Genomic DNA, 17686 nt, shown 5'->3' with positions numbered 1-17686 from the left:
AGCCCCCTGCACAATAAAGAAATCTGTTCAACTTTGTTCCACATTTCTTAGACCTTTTGAGCCCAGACTGTGTTCTTTAGCAACTGGCATCTCAGCAGCATCAATAGAAATGGTTTCTCACATTGAGCATTCCCTGTGTGCCATATGCTGTGTCAGTGGTTTGTGTCCATTATTTCATGTCACAACTATCTCATAGGGGAAGTTCTAGTGTAACCCGTTTTTACAGAAACCTGAGACCAGGAGGAAGGTACTGACTGAAAGTCTCACAGCTCCACAAGGGAGGTGAGGTTGGGGCCTGTGCAGTTTTACTCCAGAACCCGTGGCTTTGGGCCTAGGCTGTGTTACCTTCTCTTAGACTGTTCACTAAAGAATTATCTCACAAAATCACCATTTCTTTTGCACGTGAAAACCTTGTTTTTTACTTTTAAAAAATATTTTTAAATTAACAGATGTCTCAGTCCATAAACTGATACCTTTTCTATTTTCAGTGGGCTGTGTTTTCATTTCTTCCAGGGTTAATACACTCTGGTTGCTATAAAATCCTTTCTACCTCATAATAATAGTATATGTCTAATTTTTTCTAGATCGAAGGATTCTCATTAAACAAACTAGGGAACTTCAACCTTAAAGATGTTCAAAAAGACACCGTGGTCTGGGAATACATTGACAATGCCGCCGGGGATGCAGACACACCAAAAGAAGTACCTGTTAAAAGGGGACAGGTCTGTTCTCTCTCATTGTTCATTTTGCCATTTATATTTGATTTCATTGTTAATTGTGGAGTCTGTGAGTTAATCAGTCCTCCTTTCATCTGTCAACTAAACTCTTTCATGGATATTTCATTCCCTAGTTTGTTCAGTCCTTGAAATAGACAAGTAATGAGAGAAGGTAAAATTCAGATCACTGAATCCACAGTGAAGGAGTATTCAATATAATGTATTTCAGTGTCCTCATCAGTACCATTAGGGGGAGGCAGGAAATTTATGCACAAGGGAAGAACTGCCATTGAAATTTCAAACAAAACTGAGCAATGTAATTATACTAGAAATAAGAATAGGAATCTGCCCCAAATTGGTGTATGGGCCCTGACCCCACAACCTTCCCCGTAACTCTCTGGGATGAAATGATAGCAATACCCGCAAAGGACTTCTGAGACCAGGATTCTAGTCCTCGCTCTACTCAAGTCCTGTCGCTCCTCAGGTCCATGCTTAAAATGGGGAAATGGTGGTGAATCATAGATTCTCCAGTTGTGTTTTCTCGAATCCTTGAGCGCTGGAGAGAGAAGGGAAGTGGTGCCATTCAACCCCTGTTGCCACCAGAACACCACCACTTTCTTCTCTTTTCTACTTGGGGTTCCAGTAGTGGAGAAGAGTTCAGGCTGTGGAGCCAGAATCTGTGAATTCATATCCCAGCTCTCCCACGTCCTGGCTGTGTGTCCATGGGAAAATGACTTAATCTTCTTGGGCCCCAGTTTCCTCACCTAAAAATGGAGATGATATTGGTACCCTCTCATAGGGTCATTGGCTTCTAGAATGCTTAACTCAGTGCCAAGCAAGTGGTAAGCTCTCAGTAAATGTTAGTTGCCATTTTTTTGTTTTTGAAAAAGAAAGCGTTCCCTACTTTAAAAGAATAAAAACAATAATGAAAAACAGCTTAAGTACCACTAGTGTAGATATGTCCAAGGTTTTGTAAGTTCCATATTGTGGTATTATCAAGTCATCTCAGTGAGATGCTTAAGAGCCATTAGTGATGCTGAATAAGGCTTATGGATAAAGAGGTGAAATTTAATGAGGCTTTCAATTTCTGGGGGTTTTCTTTGTGTCCTCAACTACAGTGTTCGGGACCTAGATAATTTCCGTTTTCAGGCAGTTCTGCTTTGTAAATCTACCTGATGACTTTATCGTACTTGACAGAATACTTGTGGTCAGGATTTAGTGATTAATAAAATACTATACCACTTGTTTTGAAGCTCAGTATAATAAAGTATGTTGTGCAACAGATTCGTATACCTAGAGAAGGAAAAGCTGTTGCTGTAAGCCCAAGCAAATACTTGATGTTTACATTTTTGTGCTATTTGGAGAGATCAGTCATGCTACCACTTCAGAAATGAAGACCTAGATAGGGTCGAGATTGATTGCATGGCGAGATACCGGGATCGAGACACATTGTGCTCGTTCTGCCGCTGACAAGCAGTGGGACCTTTGACAAGTCATGTCAACTCTTTGGGCTTCAGTTTTCTCTTGTAACTTAGGGAGTTGAGCTGGATTACCCCTCAAGAGCATCTTACAGTTGTGACATTATGTTTCAATGATAAATGGATTTCTTGTACTTGAAAGACTATAAGTGAAAGAATACAGAGAGCAACCAAATCCGCCGGATACTTTCCCTTGTTTCTCATTTAATCCTCATAACTATCCTGTGTTATAGGTGGTACCATCCCTACTCTGCAGATAATGATAGCGACCATTTTTTGAACATGTGTGCCAGGCACTGTGCTAAGCTCTTTACAGACATTCTCTCACTCAGTCCTCCCAACAACCCTCTGAGGTGGGTACTGTAATCCCCATTGTTCAGATGAGGAAACTGAGCCTTAGACAGCATAGAGCTTGGCCAGGATCATACGCAGCTAGTACATGGCAGAGTTGGATTTCAAGCCTAAAGTGTCCCATTGCAAAACCAGTTCTGTTAGCCACTATGCTGTCACTCTGACGGAGAGTGAAGAGGCTAAGTCCAAGAGCAGCTAAGAGCCATGAAGTGGCAGAGTCAGTATTTGGACTCTCTTGTTTATATTCTAGGTCCTGTGCACCTTCCAGTATAGTCCATCACAGTATATTCCAGTTTGTCAAGAGTCAGTGAATGTAAAACCCTGCATCAATTTCTGATGTCAAGAGTTACTTGACGTTGGGGAGCCTGGCTCTATCAGGCGTAACAGCATGAGACTCTTGATCTCAGGGTCATGAGTTCAAGCCCCACGTTGGGCAGAGAGATTACTTAAATAAATAAACCTTAAAAAAAAAAAAAAAGAGTTGACTTTAAAATCATTTGTCCCTGGCAGATTCAGTGAGCGTATGTAGCTTCTCAGAGCAAATGAAAGGAGTGTTTTGCCTTTTGCTCTCCGCCTATAGCTGCGTCCCATTTTTGTGTGTGTAAGTGTAAACGCGCCCTCCAGCGGCAGCGCCAGGGAGAGCTCCGTGCTGAGAGTAGCAATCCGGGCACGTTTCTCTCCACTTGTCATTCAGGCTTCAAAATAAGGAGTGCCACCTGGTTGCCTAAAATTGCCTGTCTGCTCCTATGATGATGGTTAGATTTTAACATGCTCTCATCCCAGGAGTGCAGGGTAGGAATGCCATTTTCTCACCAACGAAATATAACCTAGATTGATTTACCTAGATGGATTGTCAAATTCCTGTCTTTGCTAAGGTTTTTAGGTTTTTTGTAATTTGCTTGAATGATCTCTAATTTTTCAGATTGTGCTGACATCTCGACTAACCTGTGTGTTTCTCTTTGCTGTTAATAGGTATCATTAATGTTTGATTCCAAGCACGTCCCGTCAGTTCCAGTTGGGCAGCTCTGGGTGGAAATGCTTCGATTCTATGCTTTAGAATTTAATTTGGCTGATTTAGTGATCAGTATTCGTGTCAAAGAATCTGTATCTCGGGAATCAAAGGATTGGCCCAAAAAGCGCATTGCCATTGAAGGTATCTCAAAATGTTTATCTGTAATTCCCTTTTTTTAAGGTACCAGTCTAACCGCATGCTTTTTACTTCATTCTCCTTTCAGCCTCCACACGTAATGTAGGCCTGACCCCGAAAGTGAAATAGTTAGAATCTTGCATGTGTTACTGTGGTCATTCCCAGGGACCAAACTGTTTGTTCATCCTGGGTTTTTTTAAGCACTGCAGTAAAACGTCTTAGTTAAAAAAAAAAAAAAAACAGCTAAAACAGTGGCTGGCTGAGTCCCTGCTTTCTTTGTAAATTGCTTAACAACGTAAACGCTTATACAGAGTTTTACCCCACCCCATGATGTGTGAATCCCCCTTTCCTCTTTACTGTTCTCCTTGCTGGATTTTTAGATTCAGTCCTTTCCTGGATTGTTGTTGTCATTTAGTTTTATGAAGGTGAGAAAATACTTTTTCTCATGAAAAATAATTCTTCGTTGGATTCCTCTTCATAGAAAGAGGGGCTGGTTATTATCGGAATATCTACAGTAGCATTTGGAACTGATTCATGAGAACACTTTTTCTACCGAAGGCTCATTTAACTAAAACCATTGTATGAAAGGCTCTCTGATGTGCCCTGTAGACTACATTAAATGGACTAGCTCTTCTCATCTTTGCAAAGTCAGGAGGTTGAAACCCCTCTAGAAATCTTAATTCTCCTCCTTGAAATAACTTAAAGAACCTCCTAAATGGAATTCTCGTATTTTTGCTTGATTTTTTTCAAGCTTTATATTGCATAAGAAGGTTTTTTTTTTTTTTTTTGCATTTTGCATTTTGCATAAATTCTGTGTGCAGTCATGGGGATCTCACATTTTTAAACCCTCCCCTGCAGTTTCTCTGGCACAGCTCTTCTGGCCAATTGCCTAACCTGCTGGAGTTCTAGGGGAGGAGAAAAGATTGAGAGAAGTGGTGTCTCCTCCTGGTGCCTCCCTCTCGCCCCTGAATTCAGTCCAGCCAGTTCAGTGATGGGGCTTCCCAGGGCAGAAGAGTGGAGGTAAGCTCTACACACCACAGGGCCTGGCTGAGTGGGGAGGCAGAGCACTCAGCAGAGCCTGGAGGGAAGTCCTCACTTCCCCAGGGCACAAAAGCACACTAATGACACCTTTTTTACCTCCACAGTCACAGAACAAAATAGGGAAGGGGAATTGGTTCAGAACAGAATGGGTTCTCTTCATAGAGCAGACGTTTAAGAAAACATTTCTCTTTGTTCTTAAACTACACCTTTCTTATTCCCCATCCCCAATTTTTTAAAAAGCATACAAGATTCATGCTCAACTTTAGTATTGTTTGGTTGTCTGTTTTTATCTACAGCAGGCTAATTTTTAAAACGTGAAATAGAAATGTATGAAGTGGTGGATTTTTCTTTCTTTTTTTTGTTACAGATCCTTACTCTGTTAAAAGAAATGTGGCAAGGACTCTAAATAATCAACCCGTGTTTGAATATATACTTCATTGTTTAAGGACAACGTATAAGTATTTTGCTCTTCCACACAAAATTACAAAATCCAGCCTTCCAAAGCCTCTGAGTACTGTCACATGTCTTTCCGAACATTCTAAAGAGGTCGCCAAGCGTGACCCGGCTGCACAAGCAAAAGATGATAAACTCAAAAGGTCAGTTTTGGCTCAGGGGCCAGGTGCTGCCAGTTTGACTGCAGATACCTGCATGGTACAGCCACTGACTCTTAAAGAGACTGCTGAAAGCTTTGGAAGCCCCCCAACGGAGGAAATGGGAAATGCGCACGTCAGTGTCCACCTGGAAAACCCAGACTGTATCAAGGCAGGGGCCAGTTGTGATGAGTATGAGGATATTAAAGGACACCATCAAGAAACAGGAAGTGAAATTGGGAGAGAGGGCAAGCATCCCTTGACTGCCGATGACCAGGGTTTAAGGCGCAGCAGACATCGAGAGCTTGTCATCTGTGGCAGCACACAAAATAATGAGACAGAGAGCACTTTGGATTTAGAAAGCTTCCAGAATCCTGCAGCCAGAGAGTGTGATGGATTCACTACTTCAGAGGACAAGGCTGATGTTGACGAAGAAGGCGTAGAAGGTAATGATGATCTCGAAGATGCTCTAAGCCACTTCACCCCTTCAAGACAGGGCCATACATCAGGAATCATTCATTCCGATGAAGAGGAGGAGGAGGAAGAGGAAGAGGATGACGATGAAGAACCCAGGCTGTCCATTACCCGAAGGGAAGATGAGGACGACTTGGCTAATGAAGATGAGTTAGAAAATACATACATGGGATCAGGGGACGAGGATGCCCTGTCTGAGGAGGAGGATGAATTAGGAGAGTCTGCTAAGTATAAAGACTTGAAAGAAAGTGGAAAACCTGCGGATGGGGCTCTACTAATGGCATTTAATAAGATCTGTCTTAAAGAAGAAAGTGCATGCGAGGAAAGCTCAACTGTGGATCAGTCTGATTTCTTCTATGAATTTAGTAAACTCACATTCACCAAAGGCAAGGTAATCAGTGCCACTTCCAGAACCAAGAGACATTAAACAGTTTTAATGCATGTAATTTTAATTTTTGTGTACTAGAACAGAGCTCTCCCCTGTCTGGGTGGTAGTGAGGAGTTGGTCTTACACTCCAGTACAGCTGCTCCATCTCTTTCCCTCAGACCCATGCAAATTTGCATTGGAGAAAGGGAATGCTCTTGGTAGTGGAAATTATTACCTTTGTCTCATGAGTATCCCAAAAGATGTCCCCCTCTGGAGTGACTGCATATTATTTTTATTCCTTTGGAAAGTGAGAGTAGACTGTGGACTTTTAAAAAAATGATTCAGGACCCCTTTATTTGGCAGAGTTGTATATTATGTCTTGTTTTACTTTGCCACCTTCCTGCAGTCTCCTATGGTTGTGTGCAGCTTATGCAAACGAGAAGGTCATCTCAAGAAGGACTGTCCCGAAGACTTCAAAAGAATTCAGCTGGAACCTTTGCCACCACTGACACCCAAATTTTCAAATATCTTAGATCAAGTTTGCATCCAGTGTTATAGTAAGTTATTAACATTTCTTTTCATTTGTCCAAATATTGCATTGACATTTGCTCAAGAGTCCTCTGAATCACTGACCTGTTAGCTCCATCACTGGGACCGAGTCTGTTCCATTCTCCATGGTGTCAACAGAGCTCTATGTACTGCCTGTTCCAGTTGAGACCCACAGTAAACAATTGTTGAAGGAAAGACAGGGAAGGAGGGAGGATCTTTTAAGTCTAACAGTTGGAGTACTAGCATTCCCAACTAGTGTTCCTTGAACTGTTTTCCTAAGTGCAGTTAATAGTATTTCATGGCAAGAAGTACTCCAAGTAGGGAATGAGTGTACCCGCCTTTCCCTGCTGGAGAGATTTGCAGGGCACGTTAGCATAATAAAGGCCTCTGAGCAGTGTTATGGAAAAGAACGTATTTAACTCTTTATCCCAGCATTTCCAAAACTTGAGCATAAAATACTTTAACACTAATTAATAGCCCCCTAATAGCCCTTTGAGGAATACCAGTTCGGGGAAGCAGTGGTAGACAGAGGGTTAAAGTTAAAGGAAGAACATTGAGGAGAGGCAGGCAGCTGTTGAGATGAACTTGGTGCATCACAGTGCCAGAAGGCCCTTACTTGTAAACCAGTCACTGAGCCGCTTTTAAACCTTTTTGGAGGTTATAAGCTATGAAAGGAAACTAGATTCCCCTTAGAAAATAATATAGATGTGCATGCTCACAAACTTCTGTGTTCACACTCTGGGGCAGTTCCCTGAGGACCACCTTTATAGAACCCAGGGTTTCTGAAACCTCGGAGCAGAACCATTGTTCAGATTTGTTTCTATTTCAGTAGCAGCTCCTGGGAACAGACTCTTTCTTTCTTCCTTTCTTTCTTTCTTTCTTTCTTTTTCATTGTGGGGGCGGGGTATAATACAGTATTAATTTTTTATTTTTTTCCTTTTTTAATTTAAATTCAATTAATTAACATAGAATATATTATTAGTTTCAGAGGTAGAGGTCAGTGATTCATTAGTTGCATATAATACTCAGTGCTCGTTATATCACGTGCACTCCTTAATGCCCATCACCCAGTTACCCCATCCCTCCACTCCCCTCCCCTCCAGCAACCCTCAGTTTGTTTCCTATGATTGAGTCTCTTATGGTTTGGCTCCCTCTCTGATTTTGTCTTGTTTGATTTTTCCCTCCCCTTCTCCTATGATCCTGTTTTGTTTCTTAAATTCCACATGAGTGAGATCATGTGATAATTGTCTTTATCTGATTGACTTATTTCACTTAGCTTAATAGCCTCTAGTTCCATCCACGTCATTGCAAATGGCAAGATTTCATTTTTTTGATGACTGAGTAGTATTCTGGTGTGTGTGTGTGTGTGTGTGTGTGTGTGTGTGTGTGTGTATGTATGACATCTTCTTTATCCATTCATCTGTTGATGGACATCTGGGCTCTTTCCAAAGTTTGGCTATCATGGACATTGCTGCTATAAACATTGGGGTGCAGGTGCCCCTTCAGATCACTACATTTGTGTCTTTGTGCAATTGCTGAGTTGTAGGGTAACTCTATTTTCAACATTTTGAGGACCTTCCATGCTGTTTTCCAGAGTGGCTGCACCAGCTTACATTCCCACCAGCAGCGTAAGAGGGTGGGAACAGACTCTTTTCAAAGAAAGACATCCTCTATTTTATAGTACTAATGCTGTCTACCAAGAAGACACATAAAATTTAGTTTTCTTTTTAACTTGTTAGATTTTGTTTTATAAAAAATGATTTTTTTCCCCAGAGAATGTGAACAATCTTTGTTTCTTAATCTTTTCTTTTTTTATTTTAAACAGAGGATTTTTCTCCAACTATTTTAGAAGATCAAGCTCGTGAACATATTCGTCAAAACCTAGAAAGTTTCATAAGACAGGAGTTTCCAGGTAAATAACTTTTTACCTTTAAGAAAAGAAAGGTAGCATAACCTTCCTTCAGAATGAGTACATGTGTTATAAGCACATTAACTTTGAGAATGAGAAAGAATGGTGATGGTGGGGATGGGGCTTCAGTTACTTTGTGATATACCAAGGATGGTCTTTGGTCTGCCCGATCCTACTTTACCAACAGAGAAGACAGTAGCAGTGTGGGATTTCTGTTAACAGATACCACAAGTGAAATTTCATTTTGGGTTATTTTTAAATCTCTAAAAAGTGAGTATTTAAAAAGCAGTAAAATTACATTATTAAATATATTGATGTGATCCACATTTTCCTTGAAATATCCTTGCATTTGAGAATAAAGTTTGGCACTTGGTAATCTTTCACACCATATGCAGACTGTATTTATTTAAAGTAAATTTTGAGAGAAAAGTTTGTAATAAATGACTGGTTAATAAAAGAACATGATTATGATGAGATTCATATAGGATAGTTAACAACTGGGTATTTTTTATTCATGAGAGGGCCGTTTTAATCAGAAAATTAAATGTACTCAGATAATTAGTTATTACTTTTCATATATCCCTAACAGGAACTAAATTGAGCTTGTTTGGCTCCTCCAAAAATGGATTTGGGTTCAAGCAGAGTGACCTTGACGTCTGTATGACAATTAATGGACTTGAAACTGCAGAGGTACAGTGACCACATAAAACTTGAATTTGCTGTGGCGGTGTGGTTTGACAGTCTCGACTGACAGTACAGCTTGGTAGTTTCCAAACTCATAAGCGCATATGAAGTACGTCATTTGGCCCAGTCTCTCTGTCAAATACTTAAGAATCTTAGAGGTAAACATGAGGAGGTACCAGGGCTTGTATTTTCAACCTATAGTACAAAGCGGATTTGAAAGCAGCCTGTGGGAACACTGCAAAGCCAAACCAGCCCCTCGGTGTTCACTGGCCAGTAGGCGGACTTTGATGCACACACCCACATAAGGCTTTTTGAAAAGTATTTTAGGAGGCAGGCAGTGTGGTTTTCTGAGACTTGTTTAGCAGGCAGGCAAATGTGGTACCATGATAAGAGCGCTAAACGTACAGTTCAGAGACCCAGATCCAAGACAAGCTTGGTTTCATATGTCTGTAAACATGTGGTCTTTGGTTGATAATCTATAAAAGGAAAGAGTACCTTCTGTTCCTCTTGCCTCAGGAGATTGTTGTGCACATCAGCTTGGATCATGTATGTCAGGAGTCAGCAGCCTATGGCCCACGGGCTAAAACCAGCCTACTGCCTATTTTGTCAGTATGGAGCACAGTCCCATCCCTCCGTTCATGAAGTGTTGACGGCCTCTGCCTCACTCTATAACGACAGAGTCGAGTAGTCACAGCAGGGTCATACAGTCGGCAGAGCAGAAAAGATTTGCTAGCCCCTGACAAATATGAAGCCTTTATAAAATATAAAATACTGCATAAAGGTATAAAGTCTGAGAAGTGCAAAGTTCCTTTTATTTTTTAATTTTTTATTTTTTTAAGATTTTATTTATTTGACAGAGAGAGACACAGTGGGAGAGGGAACACAAGCAGGGGGGAGTGGGAGAAGGAGAAGCAGGCTTCCCGCCGAGCAGGGAGCCTGATGCGGGGCTCGATCCCAGGACCCTGGGACCATGACCTGAGCTGAAGGCAAACGCCTGACGACTGAGTCACCCAGGCGCCCTTCTTTTTTTTATTTTTAACAACAGCCCAAATGCTGTAAAGCCAAATGAGTGATGCTGCTGTCACTCAAGATCTTTTTATGTCTTTCCTTACTTTCAAGTCTTTGTCTTTTGAGGGTGTATCTGATTTGGGAAAATAGCCAAAAGTTATCTACCCTGAGCTTGGTGAGTAAAGAGGATAAGCAAGATTGGGTCCAGTATATGCAATTACCTGATTGTGCATCATCAATATTGAATTTTTACATGGCTTAGAAACGAGCTTTATGGGCATTTCTGAAGGAAAATTTCAAATACATTCTGGGATGTGTATAGCCATCAAAAGGGTTTATGTTGTAAAAGCGAAGCCCAGTGTTTTTAAGTATAATTTATTTGAAACATTTGTATTTGCAGTATGACTTTCATTTGTGCATTATGCACAGTCCCATGGAGAGATCGTCTGAGCTTAATCACTTTCCACAACAGTTCCTCAGCTCTTAACTGAAATATAATGAAAGTCCACCCATAATTAATAAAATGGGGCACAGAAGCTCCTTCTTTATTCTGGCAGAGGGCCCTTCTGAATAACGGAGTTACATAGAGGGGAAAAATGGAGGTCCTCACTTGGACAATGGTTCAGACTTTCCTGGGGCATCTGATTTCAGCCTCTGTTGTACCTCCAAAAACAATTAGTAAATAGGGTCTATGGGAATTTTTGTATCCTTAGGCTATTTCCTATGAATACTGACCAAGGCTTGCCTAAAAGGGAAAAATGTATATAGAATGAGTTGAAGTTAATATCATTATTTCGGAAGGTAATGAAAACTATCTGTAGCCAGGTTTGGAACCCGTCTTCCCTTTTTGAGCCAGTATGTGCAATTTTTGTTGCAGGGGTTGGACTGTGTACGAACTATTGAAGAATTGGCAAGAGTCCTCAAAAAACATTCAGGTACCTCTGCAAACTTTGTCTAAAAATATTTTTGTCTTTTTTATTAGTGTTTTGCATACTTAAAATTTATCAATGCCGATGAAACAGTCTAGTGGCCCATCTATAGCACATTTGCAGTATCGGTGTCTTTAAAAAGTTTTGTGTGATAAAGCATGATAAAACATGAAAACACTGAGGTAATCATTGTGTGCATATTGTTGCCTAGCTTAGTTTTATTTCAAAACAAAGCATACCATACAGGTAAGAAATTTTGGAAACCCGTTTTGCTGTATTCACTTGTACCAGTCAAAATGTTGCTGGCATCAGTGTGAAGCACCGTGGAAAGCCCTGGGGTTATGGGCTGTATTTGTAGCTATGCTGCTCGACAGTTGTACGCAACCCTGAACAAGTCATTTAACTTTACTTGATCTCTTTTTCTCTCACCAATAAATTGAGAACACTGAACTGGGTCACTTCTAAATATTTATAGCTGTACAGCGTACAGATGCTGTCCATTTGTGCACAGTGCTGACATGCCATTAACATATTCTTTTGCTGTCAGGGACAGCTATGGATGCTATTAACAGTGGGAATCTTCTTTTAAAATGTGGTTCGGCAAATTTCTGTGTTAGGAGCTAGGAATGAAGGTGGACACAGTATGGTCTGTGACCCCACAAAACTTCCACGGTCTGTCCATAAGATGCTTTCTTTTATCTCAGTCAAGAGTAGACTTAACATTAATGTCATGAGTACACACATATAGCTACACACAAACATACACCTTGAGTGCTACCCCCTCCTTTTTTTTGTACTTTTTTATTTCCAGGAGTTTAAATAAAAAGGATACCATGTTACTTGAATAACAAGAAAAACAATGTTAATTTCAGTTTATTCCCTCTGAAAGTTAACCAAGAACATTAGCATTTTTTTTTTGAAGTGCATTGATAATATTTTTTGGTCACTGAAATATACATTCCCCTCACTTGGGAATTTTACCTCTAAAGATCATGAGCTTTTTAAATCTTTTTGAAGATTATGCAGAGAAACTAAATTGCTAAATTGCCACAATTATTAATTATTTAGTACTGAGCTAGATTTTGACTTTTTGTTTTGAAATCATTTAAAACTTAGAGGAAAGCAGCAAACATTGTATAACAAACTCTGTGTATCCTTCATTCAAATCCACCAGCTATTAACATTTTACTACATTCGATTTATTCTCTTTCTTGCTTGCTCACAATTTTTTCTGTACCATTTGAGATTAAACTGCAGACATGTTCCTTTCCCCTAAATATAGCAGCGTATCTATCTTAAGAATGAACCATGTTAAAAACAGGTCATTTTTAGACTGATAGGACTTATACACTAATGGAACACAGATTGCATGGAACCTAGTATCTTTAAAACAGTCCCCACCTGTCTTATTGGGTGCCTACTATGTGCTCAGCACTATATTGGGCACTTAGGAATGGTGGAAAAATAAAATAAGTCTATACAAGTCTTTTCCTTGGGCAACTTTCAGATTTAAAGAAAGGGGAGGTAATCTGACAGACCATGTAACAATGTAGGGTAGCATTCATTTTTCAGAATGAGTCAGAAGCTATTTTAAGTATTCAATAAGTTCTGAAGAGAGAGAGATTCTGGGAAAGAGTTGCATAGGGGAGATTCATGCAAGAGATGGGTTTATTCTGATCTCAGGTGATGATGAATCGGATTCGAGAAGGATCTTCTCCCAGAAGAGAAGTCATTCCTAAGAGTACATACATGTGAACATGAGGGTTACTGTAGTATATCTACAGGACAGTGGGAGGATCAGTACATTTAGAGAGGAGTTTCACAGGGTTCCTATTACTAGATAAGGTAAAGTCTGCAGATATTTGGAAACCAGTGAAGTTTCTTCCAAAAGAGGAGCAACCCAATAAAAACACAAAACTTAAGCTTTTTCGGCAGCTGGTAGAGCCTCTCAGAGAGGGTATAATATAAGTGAATCTAAGGGCAGAGGGACCTTAACCAGGTGCTAAAGATCCTAAAAGGAAAAGAATAGGAGAGATTCCCAAGGGGAACTTTCCTAGATTTGGTACCTACAAGTAGGAAATAAGGGTTCAGACTGACGTTTGGGTACTTGAGAAATGGGAATGTTTGTAGAGGACACCACGTGGAGGTGTGTAGTTTGCCATGAAGGTACAGTCGAGAGTTAAAAGTCCAGCAAGCAATTAGAAATACGGAGTTGTCAGGATTGAAGAACAAAAGAAAACAACTTTGCATTGAAATCCTTGAAGAGAGAGAGACCAAGAATAAAAGAGAATTCTAAGGGATCATTTGAGAGAAGTTAAGGACTAAATTTCTGTGGGTAGAAATTAAGAAAGGACACTGAAAAAAGAGCCACTGGAATGACAAGAACCAGGACAATGTGCTGTGAATAAACCGTAGAGGACAGGCTGGTAATGGGCAACAGTGTCAAATTCTAGAATGGGAAGGAAATGGAGTGTAGGGCGATCTAATTTAGACACAGTGTAACAGAATAGTTGGTGGGGTTCTGGAATCAGATTCTCTTGTTTTAAATCTTGCCTCCCCACTTGTTGGCTGTATGTTCCCAGAAAGACACTCAACCTCATTATAAGTGCTTGGTTCCTCATCTACAAAGTAGAATAACAATAATAGCATTTAAGGTTAAGAAAGATGTACATTAAAGTACAGGATCTAGCATATGCCAGGTATTCAGCAACTATGAACTTCCTTGCCCCCTCCCCATCAGTAAAAGTTAGACCTCCTCTGTCTCCCACACAAATTTTTTTTCTGAAATTTCTTCTATCATCTACATACTTTTCTCGTGAGCTCTGGATCACACCACTTAGCTCTTTGAGAAGAAACTCCAACTCCATCTCAGAATGAACTCCTCTTTCTCTTTACTGCCTTCCTTCTGCTGCAACCTCTACTACCTGCCCTTCCTTCTGAATCCACTTTCTCTGTTACTGACACTGACATCCTTGGAATCACCAAAATGGGTGAAGCGATAACTAATTCATCCTAGAATAGGTTCAGTAGAAGTTTGGAGTTGGTCACACCTACGTGCAAATTTTAGCTCTGCAACTTACTAGCTCCATATTCCTAAGCAAATTAATATGTCTGGGGCTTTGTCCTCTCATCTGTTGGGTGAGGGTGAACATTCTTAGGAGGTAATGTTTGTGAAGGATTCTGGGTATGCAGGAACTGGTAGTTCTTACTCTTATAGCCCTCCTTCTTCTCCCTTATCCACCCCCGCCTCCCGTCTCCACTTCCTCTACTGCTTACCTCCGCTTCCCTAGCCCATCCAGGTATACACACTCTGAAGCATGTCTTGCTGCTTCTCTGCATCCTCATGCCACCAAGATAGTTGAGGCCCAGATAGATCATTTTTCATAATGGTTACCCTGTCCCTCTGACGGTTGTGTCCAACCTGTCCGTAGCCAGGGGCGTTGTCCAGATAGATGTGGTCAGTGATTCTCCCCAACTTATATAGTTCACTGGTGTCTCTTTGCCTCTAAGGATAATTCTTAGCAGGATGACATATATGTTCTCTATTTAGGTTCTTCCTGGTTTCTGCCCCACCTCCTATCACTCATTATTCCTTTCCCTCATGTCTACTCTATAGCCTTCATAATTCCATGGAAGTTCTCGAGCATGCCCTTCTGCTTTAGGCGTCTGCCCTGTCCCTGTGTACTTTTCCTTGCCTGCTAAATCCCCTCAGCCGCCTCTATCTTTACCTGTCACTCTCCTTTTTCAAAGCCTAGTTCAGGCAATTTCCTCCTCTCCTATCAACGTTGATTCCTCTCTTTTACTGTCTTCACTTCTAGCTCTGTGATAAGTAATTTTTGTTTCAAGGATTCAGATGATTGCCCCAAAGGCTTTTCTCTATATTAGACATAGTCAGGTGGAGAGAATAGGAAGGGTCCACATAGCCTGGACTCTGTAGTAGTTTCTTCTGTTCTGGGGTTTATCAGACTGACAGCCCGACACACGCACACGATCCAGTGAGCTCCTGGAGGGCACTGGCTGCCTTGTTCATCCTTGTTCTTCAGATACCGATGTGTTTAACTAATATAAACTTTGCCAGAAAAGTCTTCTCAGATGTTGAATAACAGAACTGAGTAGTTCTAGTGACTGCAGTGAAACAGGCCAAAGTTATGTTGGAACATTAACAAGAGTAGCTTATGGCCCAGCTGCTATATATAACAATATTATCTTATTCCCAACCTAGGTCTGAGAAACATCTTGCCTATTACAACAGCAAAGGTGCCAATTGTAAAGTTCTTCCATTTGAGAAGTGGTTTGGAAGTGGACATCAGTTTGTATAACACACTGGTAAGATTTTCTCTAGGCTTTTTCTTTAGGGAGATCGAGGGGAATGAATGTCTCTTAATTTACAAAATCTCAAGTAGAATTAAGCCATTTATTTTTATCTTGTTCATTCTTTTAATCATTATTTAGGAGAGCTTACTGTATGCCTGGCAGTGTTCTGAGACTGGGGATATAACAGAGTTGTTAGTATTTATTTAAAATTAGGTCAGAGTGGCAGGTGCTTTTAGTTTGGCTTGAATTTTTTTTTTTTTTAATATTTTATTTATTTGAGAGAGAGAGTTCATTTTGGAGTGTCTGTCTGTCTTTGGTCTTATACTTGGTTTGCTTCAGGGCTTTATGGACCTTCTCTGGACCCTGGGGGCATTCAGTTTAAATAATGCCAGGGTGAGGTGGGGGACTCTTAGCATCTGCTTAGACAGAATTATCTTAATAGCCCTTATTTCTAGGAATGTTCAGACTAAGGACATACTAACATAATGGACGTTGTGAGCTCAGATGTCATTTATAATTCTTATTATCTAGTAAGTTAATGAAGCTCAGTTTTGGAGAAAAAAATATTACTTTCAGTCTAAATGTGTTCAACCTAAAGTGAATTACAGTGTAAACCTTTTCAGAATATTCCAGCCTAAAACTTTTTCTTCTAATTGATCCCCTATAGTGTAATTTTCCTTTTAACAGGCCCTTCATAACACAAGGCTCTTATCTGCTTATTCAGCCATTGATCCCAGAGTGAAATATTTATGCTATACCATGAAAGTATTTACAAAGGTGAGTATGCTTCCTGTTGGGATTCATCAGGAAATTTCACTGCATCTTCAAACCTAGTTGAAAACATAAGTCTGTATTTTTTAAAGAACCATGGCCATGTTAAATGCTTCCTTTAACTACTTTGGGAAGCCTGCCATGGCAAGCTAAAATTTTGTCATCTTAAATTTTACATAGGATAATCTGGTCTTGCTTGTGACTGATGGTTGGGGTTTTTCTTTTGTTTCTGACACCCTTTTTGTTGGTCTTACTTGGTTTTATTGGCATATTTTAGCATTTGAAGGTGTTATTTTTATATTAATGCCCTATAGAAGCACCTTTTAGTGATAGTAGGGTAGCTGCAAATCTAGCAGAAAACACTGGTGATCTTTCCTTTGTTCCTCGTTTTCCTTCCCTCTAGATGTGTGATATTGGTGACGCATCTAGAGGCAGCTTATCATCATATGCATACACACTTATGGTGCTATATTTTCTCCAGCAGAGGAATCCACCAGTCATTCCTGTCCTTCAAGAGGTATTAGTAAAAGAAATTGTGTTTCTCATCTGTAAAGCTGGGTTGCCTTTGAGCCCTCTTCCTTCTCTAATATTCTTTGGTTCTGTAGTTAAATATTTAACTATTTTCCTACAAGTTTTTGTATCAATGCATTAAATTTGTAATCCATACTAATAGTTTAAAAATTAATTTCAGATATACAAAGGTGAAAAGAAACCTGAAATATTTGTTGATGGCTGGAATATTTATTTTTTTGATCAAATAGATGAACTGGTACGTATTTTAAGAGTAAAGATTTTTTTACATCCTTGACTAAAAGTTAGCTGTACTATGCTGTGATGTAGTGGTCAACAACTCTATTATCACTTGTTATATTTATTTATATTATGAGAGTAAAAAACTAGCATATATAGATGTTTCCTCTGAAGTTGAAAACACTTTTATTAAGCCAGGTGAGTTGCCAGGGACTGTATCTAGGATTTCTTTAATGCCTGTCAATTCCAAATGATTATGTAACTTTATTCCAAGTGAACAAATATTTGCCAAGTGCTTTTCAGAGTTTGGAAAGACTTTCGTTGAGTTCAAAGATCTAATAACCCAGGCATCATCAAGGCTCTTAAAATTTATTTCCAGATTCTTCCACAAACATGCATTCTGGGGTTTGACATTTAAAACCCTGAGCTCTCCCTATCTCGAAGTCACAGGGTAGAGATTAATAAACTCATATAAATGGTATTTTAAAATGTGAAAGAAAAGTTATGTTATTATGTTTTTATTTAAATTCCAGTTAATTAAAATAAGTCCAAACTTACTCCCTAAGATACAAATGAAGATAGATATTAACACTTTACTATAGAGCATG

General features: G+C 39.8%; 1 protein-coding gene across 2 annotated transcripts in view; it reads left to right on the top strand.

Annotated features, from left to right (window-relative positions):
• Nucleotides 1-17686, top strand: part of TUT7 (terminal uridylyl transferase 7) — a 66537-nt gene that overhangs the window by 28434 nt on the left and 20417 nt on the right. For both annotated transcript variants that reach the window (XM_064579258.1, XM_064579257.1), the window contains exons 11-21: nucleotides 585-722; nucleotides 3518-3698; nucleotides 5101-6188; nucleotides 6571-6721; nucleotides 8539-8625; nucleotides 9212-9312; nucleotides 11192-11249; nucleotides 15466-15569; nucleotides 16245-16334; nucleotides 16732-16845; nucleotides 17020-17097. In XM_064579258.1, the coding sequence (XP_064435328.1) occupies nucleotides 585-722; nucleotides 3518-3698; nucleotides 5101-6188; nucleotides 6571-6721; nucleotides 8539-8625; nucleotides 9212-9312; nucleotides 11192-11249; nucleotides 15466-15569; nucleotides 16245-16334; nucleotides 16732-16845; nucleotides 17020-17097 (2190 nt within the window). The remainder of the gene's footprint in view (nucleotides 1-584; nucleotides 723-3517; nucleotides 3699-5100; nucleotides 6189-6570; nucleotides 6722-8538; nucleotides 8626-9211; nucleotides 9313-11191; nucleotides 11250-15465; nucleotides 15570-16244; nucleotides 16335-16731; nucleotides 16846-17019; nucleotides 17098-17686) is intronic.

This window comes from Mirounga angustirostris, unplaced genomic scaffold (genome assembly GCF_029215605.1).
Source record: "Mirounga angustirostris isolate CCGP_5_RB_7025 unplaced genomic scaffold, mMirAng1.0.hap1 SCAF_15, whole genome shotgun sequence".
Lineage (NCBI taxonomy): Eukaryota > Metazoa > Chordata > Mammalia > Carnivora > Phocidae > Mirounga > Mirounga angustirostris.
The sequence above is the reverse complement of the archived record's forward strand: the minus strand, read 5'-3'. Positions and strand labels throughout refer to the sequence as shown.